A 15,084-nucleotide genomic window follows, 5' to 3' on the forward strand; every position below is an offset into this window, starting at 1 on the left:
TGGCAGGAAATACACACACTCTACTCCTAAAGCCCCAGAAGATGCACTTGAGGCAGCTGTGGTGTGGACAACCCTGGGCAGAGGCAACAAGTGCCCCCCCACAGCCCCAGTGCAGTTAACATGCACAGGATTGTGCTGCATTTCTCACCAAAATTAACAAGCCTTACTACTACTACTACTACTAATAATAATAATAATAATAATTTATTATTTGTACCCCATCCATCTGGCTGGGTTTCCCCAGCCACTCTGGGCGGCTTCCAACAAATATTAAAATACATTAAATTGTCACAGATTAAAAACTTCCCTAAACAGGGCTGCCTTCAGGTATTTCATGACTACAAAAGGTTCAGCCGGATTTAAGGAAAACCAGCTTTCTTTGAGTTGGAGCCTGTGCTTCCTGTTTGTGGTCTTGTCACCTGAGTATTATGAGCCTTTCCAAAAGATGTGCATTGAGCTAATATTTTCCCATTTCATCTAGTGATTTTCCAATGGATTTGCACTCCAATTTTTTATTTTTTATTTTTATTTTTTGCAATGATTTTGGCAGGGAATAGGAAAGAAACAGTAGCCTAAAAACGGATGATGGAGCCACCTGCAAGTTTCTGTGTCTATAGGTATTCTCTGCTTGCAAGCCATGCCTCAGGTGGTTGAATTTTGTGTGTGTGTGTGTGTGTTAGACCTTCGTTGCTTTTTAATTGTTGGTATATAATTTGTCACATACATTTACAATTTTCTGATGTTGTTTATATTGCTGGGTTATTACATCAAGAAACGAGAACTTTCAAACAGATGTGATAGTCATTTGAGTGAGGACAAAATACAGCAGTATGCATTGCTTTTCCATCGTGCATAGGGAGTGCTTTAAACCATTCAAAACCCTGCAGAGTGGTTTGTGGTTATCATAATGCGCTGGAGAGAAACCACAAGCTCTCAGACATCATCAGTAAATGGTCACAGCTAACCACATCTGGTTGTGTCTAACCACACAGTATTTAACTAAATTCAAAAGTGCACCAGATTAACACACATCCTAAAAATATCTTTCCTGTGCCTCCACCTGTTATTGTATCCACTACACTGATCACTTGGCATGAGATACTTAGTTGATTGCTTAACCTGAATTAAGTAAAAAGACATGGCTAGTGATCCAGAGCCTGGTACCAATGTGGGTTTTCTTGCTTTTCTTCTGTCCATGGAAAACACTATTCACATGCAAAGGCATTTCCCATCTAGATGTTGAGGGTGTCTCAAGAGCTGCTGGACAGCAGCCAATGTGCAGCAGAGTGGACTACAACTCCTATCAACACTGACCATTGAACATGCTGGCTGAAGCTAATGGAATATGTAGTCCAAAGTACCTGGATTTTTCTACCCCTGCACTAAAGTCAAATTTGGATGCCCTTCTTCAGGTACATATTGTGTATGAGGTGAAGCAAGTGACAATGGGGGGAGCTTAATTAGTGGTAGCATCTTGCTTGTGAATGTTTTCGAAAAGGGAGACTTGCATAGTACCCATTCTGATATCTCATTGGTGCTAAGCAAATACTTTTTAAAAAAAATTCCAGGCTTTTCCATTTTTGCAATGTTTTTATCTACTACTTGTATTCTTTTGTTTTATTTTGGTCGTATACATCTTATTTTTTAAAAAAAACTTGTAAGCCACTTTGGAAATATTTACATTAAAGGGTGGTCTATAGATCTTTTTAAATCAATCAGCCATTTGTTTGTCTGAGGTTTAAATTTTTTGAGCGACTGTAAATAAAAAAACCTACTGTAAAGAAAAATAATCCTACGGGGAAATACAGACCTATCCCTTGAAGATAACTTACTAGTGAACCTGAATTCCACAATTTTTATTGCTGGCTTCAACCAGTTATAATGTATAAAACAGAGTACAGCTTAGCTTCAATGTACTGTTAAATAACCTCAAGCCTGCCACATCGCTTCCCCACAGCATCATTCAATAAAATTTTCTCTGAGATGATTTAGAGTTCATTGAGGGCAGCTAAAATAAAAATAAAAATGGGCTGCATATTGCTCAGCAAAAAAAAAAAAAAAAAAACCCAAAAAAAACTTTAGCTCTGGCACAAAGCACACACACAAAGGCCACCCAAGGTCAATTTCAGACCTCAAAACAGTGCTACCTAAACACAAGAAGGATGTATGCACATGCTTGGAGGATTTGAATAAGTACAAAAATTATTTAGGGTGGAAAATGAAAGCGGGGGGGGGGGGGGAACAGTCCAGTGAACACTGGGCATGCTCATTTGCCACAGACTGCCGAGTGACATGTAAGGCAGAAAATAACTTACAGGGGAAAGAACAGATTATTGTGGGAGGGGGGGACAGCTGATTGGCCAGAACACAAAATAGAATCACTGAGCACTGTAACATTTTGTTGCAGGTCCCATTTGTGATACATATATTTTAGAACACTTGCTTGGTGCACTTGCTCTTTACATTTTAGGTGTACACTCCTTTTAAATAAAAGGTTAAGTTACACATAAAACAACATAAAGACTTGATTCAGGTGCCATAGTCCTGCCATGCACCCAAATACTCTCTCTCCTTTCCTCCTCACTTCACACACCCATAAGCTTTCCCGGTTTGTTACAATTCAGTTTGCCATGATGTCCAAACTAGGAAACTGTGGTGTTTCCTAGTCTCCACAAACCAGGTTTTCGAACATGAATTGCAACATGGCTTGTTTGGAGCACACAAAGCAATTTCCTGGATCAGATGTTACTGCAAACTGTAGTTTCAAACAAACAAACAAGAAGGCCTGATTTATCCAGGTTTATGAGGGAAGGTGGAAGGGAGAGGAGGGAAGGAGACTACATAGGCACATTGTGCATTCCCAGTCCAACAGACTGTGGTCTGTTGAACAGGGAAGATGATGTCTAAACTAGACCAAGTGTAAGAAGGACCCAAGATAGAACAGTACCACAGACCCAGGTAAAGACTATAATATTGTTCTGGGGCCAGAGAAGCTAATGAATTAATGTAAGGACTTATTTGCACTATATTATTTAAAGCTGCATCAAGCCACTTTGAACAGTCTTGGTCGCCCCTCTCCCCCCCCCCCAAAGCATCATATTGCCCACACAAGAGCTACAATTTCCAGAGTGGTTTGACAATAAACTCCCTCTTCCCTGGGAACTCTGGGAATTGTAGCTCTGTGAAAGGAATATCACACTATACTTCTCATGATTCTTTCAGGGAAGCCACAACTGTTTTAAGTAGTATGATACTGCTTTAAATATATAATGCAGATGGACCTTAGGTTTGTAAAGATCTCTGATCCAAGCTGTACAAAACCAACATTACCTTCCTGCAGGAAAAGCGGGGTAAGAAGTCTGAACTTGTCACTTAAATATGTGACCTTACTACATATCTTAAATATGGTACCTTACTATAGTCCCTAAAAGTACATTTATAAGGTACGCAAATCTTCAAAGATATTATCCAGCGCATTAAAATATTTTAAATGAAAACATTACAATGAAAAATTGCTTACACGTTATTTTAAGGAAAGGAGGAACCTCATGGAAGAGAGAAAATGGGGACCATTAGAGAACCCTCCACAATTTATTAAATAGCCATGGATAGGAAATAAAGTTAATTCTTACTTGATCTTGCATCACCATCTTCAGCTGATATGTAATCACGAAGCAACAACATTAAAAATGCCTGAAGAAACTTTATGTTCTTTGCCATGTATACAGTATTTCCAGCACTTCAAATCCTAAAATAAACTGGGAAAAGAAAAGTTACATTATTACAATTGCATTAAAATATAGATACAACATTACCTGAACTGTTTTGGCTTTCTATTGGGTCTAGACCAACTAGTTCTACTGTGTGCATTTCATGACTTTAATGGCATTGAGCGGAATGAATAGAGCTAAAAGGTATAATACATTTCTGAGAGTTCAAAATGATTTATTTTACTTGTTTATTAGATTTATATACCGCCATTCATCATAAGATCTCAGGACAGTTCACAGAATAAAATGCTGGATTAAAAACAAGTAAATAAGTAAAACAAAACAGCAAAACAATAACACACACACACACCCTTCCCAAAGACACATTTAAAAGGATGTAGAATATTAACCAGCCAAAAGCCTGGTTGAAGAGGAACATTTTAGCCTCGTGCCTAAAAGTATATAATGAAGATGCCAGGCAAACCTCCCTGGAGAAAGCATTCAACAAATGGGGAGCCACTCTAGAGAAGGCCCATTCTTGTGTTTCCAACCTCTGGAGGCACATGAAGAAGGATCTCAGATGATGAACGCAGGGGTCTGGGATGGTTTACCTGGGGAGAGGCAGTCCTTCAAGCATTGCAGTACTGAGCCATTTAAGGCTTTATAGGTCAAAAACCACCACTTATGCAAGAAACTAAATTGTACATGAGGAATGGTGCAGCTGTGGCCTCGCCAGATGATTTTGGTCGCTAACACTCATCTGTTCTAGCCAGCATGACCAATGGTTGGGTGTGATGGGAGGTGCAACTCAACAACCGCTGGAGGGGCACAGGTTCACCATCTCTGGCTTACATGGCTTCTCTGCCACTGGGGATATAAGAATCAGAAATTCACTACAGTGGGTTCAGTCTGCTAAAGTATTGTGCTAGTGCTCCCCCACTGAGTCTTCAGCCCTGGCAAAGTCCCAAAGTATACCCAGATGGCACACTCAGGCTGCATGGAAGAGGGGATTAAACTGCTTGCAAGGAGCAGCATGCTTATGGTTCCTCCTCCTTCTTAAAATGTATATTATAGAAACACTGCTCTATGATGAATTCCCACTGGGTTTTCCAGAAAGGCATAACAGTCCATACAGAGACTGCTGCACAAGTGGCATGCCGGTGACCTGTTATGAAACTTCTCAAAGAGCTGCATAAAATCTGAGAACCTGCTTCAAGGATGCCAAGCCCCAGTCTGGCATTTGCAAGCATCCTCGGGGGTGCAAGTCTATGGAAACCAACAGCTATTTCCTTTGCAAAGAGCAGCCAGGGAAGTACAATGAAAAGAATGCCATTGATTTGCCATTAACATACATACAGCCATCCAGCAGATGGAAACCTCAACTTCAAGGAGCCCTTGGCTTCACAAACACCAGTACAACGGTTGCCAGGGTTTTATTAGAACAGTGAGCAAAATAAAGTTTTATAGAGCACAGGAAAGGAAAACACAAGGTGCAAATACAGTTAACAATGGTTAAGGCTCTGCTCCAACTGTCCTCTTTAGTGGACTATGCCCCTACAAATGAGGGGGCCTTCTCTGTGCTGGCACCCCAGAGTGGCACAGCTAGCACCTGCATTACAAGATTTTCAAGTGAAGCTTTTCCTATTTGTGCGAGCATTACAGATAGGGAGTATGATTTTGGGAACTATATTTGATTCTGCTTTTAGCTCCCTGGGTTGTTGTTTTTGTCTTGCACATATTTTGTTATGCTTATTTGTTGGTTTTAACATGTTGTGTGCATGAGTCTCATGTTTTTGTACACCTCTGTGAATTTAACAGGTATTATACAGAACAGTAACATTCTTTTCATGAAGAGTAATTAATGACTTGGCAGTTGTGGTATGGTTTTATGTGGAGTAAATAATAAATAAAATGTGCCCAAAAAAATTGGGGGGTCAACTTGCATATTTGGGGCCAGCTAAGATCCCCGGATGTACAGGCTTTGGCACGTGTGGTAAAGGTACCCCTGACCATTAGGTCCAGTGGTGGACGACTCTGGGGTTGCAGCGCTCATCTCGCTCTATAGGCCAAGGGAGCCGGCGTTTGTTTGCAGAAGTTTCCAAGTCATGTGGCCAGCATGACTAAGCCGCTTCTGGCAAACCAGAGCAGCACACAGAAATGCTGTTTACCTTCCCGCTGGAGCGGTCCCTATTTATCTACTTGCACTTTGACGTGCTTTCGAACTGCTAGGTGGGCAGGAGCTGGGACCGGGCAATGGGAGCTCACCCCTTCGTGGGGATTCGAACCACCGACCTTCTGATCGGCAAGCCCTAGGCTCAGTGGTTTAGACCACAGCGCCACCCGCACCCTTGGCAGTTGTGGTATGGTTTATTTAAAGTTTCCCGTTACGTCCAAACTGGGGAAGCGTGATTTAATCTCAGTCGTCTGCTGATTCCACATCCTAGTTTGTAAGTCAATGTTTGCAAAGCAATCCAGCCTTTATACTGGGCTGTGTATTCACCATGCTCTTCTCTGCCAGTCAAAATGGCTAGTAGTCAGCCATTAAACTTGAAAGTAGATAGGAGGCCCACGAGTCAGAATGGGCGCTGCAAGGGAGAGGGTGGGGTTGCACTGTCCTGGGATCTGCAGGATCTCAAGGTGGTCTCACAGACAGCCAACATCAGGCTCTTTCCAGTCCCAATTGCTGTGCCAAACTGGAGCTGGAGCAAGAATCAAGCCCTTCATCCTGTTCCCACCACAGCACCACTAAGTTTAGATTGCATCCTTAACCCCCTTTTTTTGTTTTGTTTTGTTTTGTTCAAATGTAATTTAAACAAAGGAAAATAGAAGTGCTAGAGCTAATGTGTGAATAAAAGAGGGCTGGGACTTAGAGCAAGTTTCTCAATAAGCCATGGTCATTATTATTTGAACCAGGCCTTAGCGTGCAATTCTGCACAAACTTGCATTGTTTTACTCCCAGACTTTAATGAGATTTAAGCAGCCTAAACTTCATACGGAATTCTAGCCTTAGCCAGTTTGGGTGTGCAAAGGGGACTGCATTTTGTTGTTTGTTTAACTTGCACATTTAGGCTCCAATCCTGCACTCAGTCTCTGATAGCAAGCCAACATATATTTATTTTGGATTTTCACTAGTTGTTTTACATTTTTATACAGTTATATGAAATCCATCATGATCCAACTTTTTAAAAAACCTCTCTCTATGAACAACTTTTGGGTATTTCACTGCTGACTTGGGACTACAGTATATGAAAGGGAATAGTAACAAAACCTACATGCAATGTTTATTTCCACTCAAACCAAGTTCCTGCTATTTATGTAACAAGAGAGAACTCTAAAGAAATTATGCCTGTAACATTTTAAAACACGAGGCTAGAGAAGCTTGATCAGCATTTTGTTTCTTTACTTTAAAGCAGCTAACAGGACTGCTCCAGTTTTGAGTGGATGAGGGATACCATCCAGTCTGACCCAAACCCATATCTGAGTTCACTCTCAACCCTTGTTGTTGTTCAGTCGTTCAGTCGTGTCCGACTCTTCGTGACCCCATGGACCAGAGCACGCCAGGCACGCCTATCCTTCACTGCCTCCCGCAGTTTGGCCAAACTCATGTTAGTAGCTTCGAGAACACTGTCTAACCATCTCATCCTCTGTCGCCCCCTTCTCCTTGTGCCCTCCATCTTTCCCAACATCAGGGGAGTCTTCTCTTCTCATGAGGTGGCCAAAGTACTGGAGCCTCAACTTCAGGATCTGTCCTTCTACTGGGCATTCAGGACTGATTTCTTTGAGAATGGATAGGTTTGATCTTCTTGCAGTCCATGGGACTCTCAAGAGTCTCCTCCAGCACCATAATTCAAAAGCATCAATTCTTCGGCTCTCAACCCTATAAGCTGCTATTAGCAGACTGAGGAAGAAAACAGGCTTGCTGGGAGTATTTATATTATTTTTCTCAGTTGGGGAAAACAGCGCTGCAGGTATGTAGGTTAGAAAGGAAAAGCAGCACAGAATGAGGAGTTAAAATGCCACCTACCCCAGGGCCTATGTTCCATTTAGAAAATTATGATACCAAAATTTATATACTTCTAAACTAAGGAGTCGTTTAGACCACTCTGCCTTTACTTTCTTCTAAATGTTCCCAACTGCAACAACCATCATCCTTGACTATCGGCCATGCTGGCTGTGGTTGAGGAGATTTGCAATCCATAACGCGTGGTCAGCACCAGTTTGTGGGAGGCTGGTTTAGACCATCTAAGGTTGCAATCTGAAGCACAGCTAATATGGTAAGTTCAATAGGACTGTTCCGAATTAACCTGCAAATGATTGCACTATTAAGTGTGGAATGGGATTCAATAAGGGCTGCAGCAGCGCAGCAGCCTAAGTCAATGAAACCTATGACAACAGCATCGTGATTATCAGAACACCAGTTTTGCTGATAGTTAAAACAAGGGTGACAGCGCAGAGAGGATTGTTGAAGAAATCTGCTCTTGCATTTGTTCTTACAGCCGTCATGCTTTGCCCTATGATTCTAAGACATCCCTCGCGTGAATAACCTATTTAAAAATGAAAGTTCTAGATAAATCATCTCCCAGAAGACAATACAGTGGTATCTCGAGTTACAAACGCTTCAGGTTACAAACTCCGCTAACCTGGAAAAGTTACCTTGACTTGAGAACTTTGCCCCAGGATGAGAACAGAAATCGTGTGCCAGCAGTGCAGTGGCAGCAAGAGGCCCCATTAGCGAAAGCATGCCTCTAGTTAAGAACAGTTTCAGGTTAAGAACGGACCTCCAGAACGAATTAAGTTCATAACTAGAGGTACCACTGTAGTTGAAAGAATCTACCATAGAACCTATACACTGATAATTTGAAACATACTGATTTAGTCCTAAATAAGTGATAGGCAAATTCTCCGCAAAACAATTCTGAATTAACTTCATATTTTATGAGCTTTCTCTGCTCATATGTTTTTGAGAGTTTGCTCTCAAGAGTCCCAGGTACAAAGTTAGCATTCATGGTGCTGCATCCATCTACGTTATTGTACTGTTCCTGAGAAATCACAGTTTAGTTTCACCTGCCATTACGGGGAGCTATCTGGAAATTCAACTCCCCTCCCCCTACAAACACACTACGGGGAGCTATCTGGAAATTCAACTCCCCTCCCCCTACAAACACACTTACCGGTAAGTAAAAGAAGGGGTTTTAGATCTGGATAGGAAGGGACCACAAGCACATCAGACATTTGCAGCAAGAGGCAAACAAGAGAATTCACTAAAGAAGATACTCACCAAACTAAAGACTGCTTTGTCAGGTCATGGTCATCAAGAATAAGGCTTAATATTAAATAACTTCTATCTTTGGGGCACCTGCTCTTCTGAATGCTAACTGTGCATGCATAGATCTCATGTAACATTCCAAACTGGATAAAACTCCAGGAGGAATGTCAGTCAATTTGCAAAACACTTGAGCATTATGACCTGGATAAATCCATAGACTGAACCAGCTGATTAAAATTTCAGCAACATCGCTACACTAAATTATCCTGACAGAAGCATAAACATTACAGCGAGAAGTTCCTCCAAGAATAGGACATCCAATCACCCTCCTCTCAAATACTGGTGCACATCTAAGTATCAGCAGAAGAAAACTATGTGAAGCTTGCAAGAACACTGAGGGTAAATCTGCCCTAACACACAAACGCCCTGAAACAAAACAGAAACCACAGGAAACTCCCCCCAGTTATGAATAATGGAACTCAAAATAGCCCACATCCATGAAACACGTAGCAAAACCAGTCTCTTCTTGGCTTCCACATGATGTCTAATTCACTCCTTCCAGCCTGAGCCTTTTGTATCCAACTGGTTCACAGGAGCTTTAAAAAGTATTGTACTTCAGTTCCTTAGTGTCCTTTTGCTAAATAATCTTCCCAAATTTAATGCCAAAGCAGCATGATCTCAACCTTTTTCCAGTCTTCCAAAAACATGTTAAAGGTCATTTAGATTAGCCCGTGTCCCAAGAGAAACTTAACACTTTACTCATGTTGCACAGTGTGACATGAACAGCTCTCACAATCAGGCCATTGCCTTTGGCTTAAACCCAAAACCTAAAAAAAAATGACTGCAATAAAAAATGAAAGGAGGAAATAGATCTAGAATTATCTTATGTCTGATGTACTGCCTAGGATCTTCATACACAATGCCCAGGATTGGGCCAAAAAGAGCTCACTTTGGTGCTGCTAACACAGTGAAAACAACATGGGAGGCAGCAGTTACAAGTTACAGGTCTCTGCAGCCACAGCAGACGCTGTGATTCTTTAGTGGTTTGACTTCACTCTCAGAGGCGCACTCCGTTGCCTCTTGAGATAGACTGATGCCAACAACTTCGTTCACCTCATTGGACAATAAAAAACCCATGCATATTTACAGCATAAGGAACACACACGAACACACACAGTTGCACCCAGCACATGGGGATACATCAATTTATGGTGATGCGCAAAAAGAAAAGACAAGAAATCAAAATAGCAATGAATGAACAAATATTGGAACAACAGAACTCATACCAGCACCCCTTCAATTAGTAACATAGTCATAGTGTTGCTTCAGGTTTGATACAGGAATACTGATAAGTCATAGTTTCGCATACATCTTCAGGGATAGCTGCATTCCATTGCATAAGAAAAAGTGTATGGATGAGTTGGTAGTAATGTTTTGGATTGGTGGAACCATTCATTGAAATGTTTTTTTAAAAAAAAAAACTATTGGGAGAGAGCGAACTTATTTTTGATATGATTCAATCGAGGCCACTGAACCCACAGACTCCTTGTCTACAACAGAGGAAGTTCTTGTTGTGCACTAGTGTTTGAAGCAACACAGAAGGTCTGTCCTGCTAAACGCAGTTTGTTCTGGCAAGTGATCCCGCCTGCTAAAGTCGACCCATTTTAAGATTACATTGTGCTAGAATGAAATTAGTCATTAGTCATTAAGAGGGTGGAAAGGGGCCCGGGGGGGGGGTAAGTCTTAACCACAACATAGGAGACCCTTGACTTGATATGCTTGATTTACTGAAAAACATGTATGCTGTAGGGTGAATGAATTGCATAACATGCCAGAATTGCAAGCTCAGGATGTTGGCTGTTAACAACCAGTTAAGTCAACGGTTTTCCCTGGAAACCATGATTTCATACAGCCTATGAAAAAGAGAACATAGATGTTATTTTTCTCTCTGTCAAGGAATGTGAGATTCCACAGTGCTCTCCCTTCATAAATTAATCTAACAAAAATAAAACATGCTAATCAATGAGAGGGAATGGGCACAGATTCAAGAGAGCTGAAGATACACTTTCTTCACACTGTGGGTATTGTTTTAAGCAAGAGCCATGCTTAGAAATGGCTGCCTTCAATACAAAGGCACACTGAAATTTGAAGTGTATGCATTTTGTTTTGAGGAGGAAGAAGCAAAGCTCAATGGCAGAGTATATACTTTGCATGACAAAGGTACTGATTTCAATACCTGGAAGCTCCAGTTGAAAAGGGAATATAAGCAGCATTGGAAAGACCCCAAACCTTAGGGAGTTACTACATATTGGAAAGTTGGAAGTTGCCACAGAACAGAGAATGGAGAAGCAGAACTAAGATGGGAGGTGCATGGCAGAAAGACAGCTGGAGAAAGGAATATGGGGCTAGAAGTCACTCCTGAACATTTAAGGCCACATTTCCATATAGTAAGTACATTCCTGCCATCTGATAAGCATTGGGCTAGTATCCCTAGCTATCAGGACCAGTGGTCAGGGATGATGGGAACTGTAGTCTCAAAACATCTGGAGAGGAAGCTTGACATACTAGTACAGTATAGCTTGTATGGGGAATTCAAAAGCTGTTGAGGGGTAAATTTGCAAGAAACAACCAACGAATAAGAGAAGCATTAAGCACCTGTCACCATTTCTCCCCGACAAGTGACCCCCTGCTTCACTTTAGGGCTTTGAAGCCCCCTGTCTGAGTAGACCTAGTTAGCATTGTGCTTTCAAATGGCTTACTTGCTAAAAGGGGCCATCACTACTTTCAGCCACACTGACGGAGGCTCTCAAGAAAAAAGTAAGGCTTATCACATTGCATGTTGGGTAATCCGAAAGTGGGTGGCCCTGCATATGGGAACTGTGAGGCTCCCATTTAAAAGTCTAGCTACTACTCCAGAGACCTAGCAGGGAGGAATGCAGACGGGTGAGTGGCCGACACATTAGAGTCAGGTGGCTGCACTACCCCATGGGTTTCATGCTGCCTTTGAGTAGTTGGACTCCCAGGGACAGCCTCGACAGATGCTCTCAGTCTGTTGAAGGAAGGTGCTGGCACAGCAGCAGCTCCTGCCTGCTGGCCCAAAGCATATACAGGTAGTTGGGGTCCTGAAGGTGAAGGCTGCTAGTGGGTTGGTGGACCACTTGGAGTGCCTGTGCCCTCAGCTAGTGTCACACCTGCCCCTCCATGGCTCTGGGCCTGTACAGAGATGCAGTGACTCCTCGTGTAAATCCCTAACTTTCTACAGTGTTAGAACAACAGCTTTGTGACTGCGAATACACAATGTTCTGGAAACCTGAGAGGAACAGAGAACACTTGTCATGCCAGAAATCTGACATTACTAAAGGTGGCAAGTGCATTTTCATACACATTTTTGGAGCTCATTTAAATTCTGCTGAGAGAGGAAAAAATGGGTGGAGTTCATTATTAAAACCGCAGCAGGCACATATATTATATTAGAATCTATGGTGCCAACTCGTACTAATTTATGTAAAAGACCAAAATATCATGTAACTTTCAAACAGTTTTTTTGCTTTCCTTCAGTGCCGATTCTAGACATGATTCTCTGCAACTGCAGATTATTTCTGATGCTGCCTTAGGGCTACAGGCTGCAGAGCTTGGCCAACGTCCTGGGGAAAGCAACTTCAACATGAGTACCTGGTCACTTCTACTGCCATCAAGTGCCCTACATCAGCAATAAACTGATGGGTGAACAGTTTCAGATTATATAATCAATGGCAATGTCTACATTTTCTTTATTAAGACAAGGTAAATTTATGTTCAGTGGCTGCTTTCTACAGGCCATTGAGGTTGCAATCCTGGAAGAAAGTCCACCCAAGAAAGTGGGACTTGCATCTGAGTCTAACTGTAAGACTACATCGCAAAGCTCATAGTGTGTATCTCCGTGGAACCCAAAACATCATTGCTATTTACAAATAGTTACGAATCGTGCACTTCACAGTAGAGAGCCACAACTAAGAATATGAAAATGAATGCTAAATGTAGGTAGAATTTCATTATCAAAAAATGGCTGTTCTATCTTGGAAAATGTGTTATAATAGGCCTATAAGAAGCCGATGTTCTTCCAAATCTGTTTTTTTTAAGGAAGTAATGAGCAAAGGAAATACAAGTTAACATCAGATGCCAAATATGTGCAACATGACAGCAACATATGTGGATTCCTGATATTAAGAAACTATTATTATGCATCATTTGCTCTGCAATAATTTTTATACTATTTGTGAACCAAATTGGAATGTTTCTTGTAAGATGTAAAAAAAAAAGACTTTTCTTGAAGTCTTTGAACTTACAGTACTAAAGCTTTATAATTTGGTACTCTGCATACAGCTACAGCAAATCATGCCTGGCCAGCTTTATATTATTGCATTTCCTTCTTTTGTCTTCTACATTCACTAAGTGAAGCTAAACATTGCACCCAGTTCCATGATTTCCCATTCCCCCTTCTTTGATTTGTTTTTTTTGTTTTGTTTTGTTTTTTTACAGCACACAGTGAAGCTGCTGATGCATCAGATCTGAAGGTGACCTAAGTGGTGGAGGGACACTACTTAACCCTTTTCCTTCACACCATTTTCCAAATAAGAATCACTCCCCCCACTTTCAGCTATTTCTGCCCCTACAAAGGAAAATATACCAATTTATACAATCCAGATTTGTAGAGCTAGAAAATATTTAGAAGCAATTTAGCGCATTCTCTCCCTTGTTCCATTAACAGATTCCTTCCATCACAGGGCAAACATCCCACAACAATTCCAAAGAAAAATATATATAATTCACATCTTACTTTGTATTAACCAATATTATATTAACCAATATTTAATACCAACATAGTTTTCATTAACCAATAACTCAATAATAATAATAATAATAATAATAATAATAATAATAATAATTTATTATTTATACCCCGCCCATCTGGATGGGTTTCCCCAGCCACTCTGGGCAGCTTCCAACAAAAGATTAAAAATACATGTAAATCAATATTTTAAAACTTGGGGACATTAATGATGATAAATAGACTGAAAAATCTTGTATCATTCTAATACAAGGGTCGGGAAAGTTTTTGTGGCTTGGGCCGGTTCACGGTCCCACAGACGGCGCAGTGAGCTGGAGTGCGCGCAAACGCTATTTTCGCCGCTCCTTCCAGCGCAGAGGAGGCGTGTGCAGCTTCCTGCAGCCAATGGGAAGCTGGCCGGTGTTGTGGAAGGCGGTCCCCACTCCGCTCCGCGCCAGTCAGTGCACAGGAGCCGACTTAGCAGGCAGCGGGGGTCCATGGGCCGGTTAAACGACCCCCACGGGCCGCTTGTGGCCCATGGGCCTTAGGTTGCCAACCCCTGTTCTACAGGTGAAACTCAAAAAATTAGAATATTGTGGAAAGGTTCGTTTCTTTCAGTAATTCAACTTAAAAGGTGAAACTAATATATGAGATAGACTCATGACATGCAAAGCGAGATATGTCAAGCCTTTATTTGTTTTAATTGTGATGATTATGGCATATAGCTGATGAGAACCCCAAGTTAACAATTTCAACTTTGGGGTTTTCATCAGCTGTACGCCATAATCATCACAATTATAACAAAGGCTTGACATATCTCGCTTTGCATGTCATGAGTCTATCTCATATATTAAACTCTAGTAGCTAATGAAAACAATTGCTTACATAAATGGACTTTTCCACAATATTCTAATTTTTCGAGTTTCACCTGTAGTATAACAAGGACTCAGCTACACAGCTGCAAATAAAACGTTTTGAATGTTCTAATGTGCAACATACAATTGTGACACTAGATGGCGATTGTGAGCTATAGCAAATTCAATGCATTTTTTCAAAACGATTTTTTTAAAAAAGCATTCCACCTAAAACAACATTACAGCTATATTAACAACATAGACAATATTTACAAGAATATAGTTTACAACTAAAAATATGTTTAGATCTGACATCTTGTCATATTTATTTCCTGGAAAAAAGAAGTGCATTTGGTTAACAACTACTTTTTAGTAATCATATTTTTAGTAATCATATATAGCCTATCACCCCCTCCCTGAAATCTCTAATTCCTTTTTAGTATACTG

The 15,084-nt window shown here is 41.0% G+C and overlaps 1 protein-coding gene across 4 annotated transcripts in view; it reads right to left on the bottom strand.

Annotated features, from left to right (window-relative positions):
• The window catches only part of COL21A1 (collagen type XXI alpha 1 chain), a 121,370-nt gene that overhangs the window by 73,003 nt on the left and 33,283 nt on the right, over positions 1–15,084 (bottom strand). For 3 of the 4 annotated variants that reach the window (XM_033143173.1, XM_033143174.1, XM_033143176.1), the window contains exon 3: positions 3,633–3,758. In XM_033143173.1, the coding sequence (XP_032999064.1) occupies positions 3,633–3,720 (88 nt within the window). In that variant the 5' untranslated portion in view covers positions 3,721–3,758. Of the gene's footprint in view, positions 1–3,632; positions 3,759–8,988; positions 9,010–15,084 lie in introns of those variants that run through there. The other variant, XM_033143175.1, reaches the window with a different exon arrangement.

This window comes from Lacerta agilis, chromosome 3 (genome assembly GCF_009819535.1).
Source record: "Lacerta agilis isolate rLacAgi1 chromosome 3, rLacAgi1.pri, whole genome shotgun sequence".
NCBI classification, from domain to species: Eukaryota; Metazoa; Chordata; class Lepidosauria; order Squamata; family Lacertidae; genus Lacerta; species Lacerta agilis.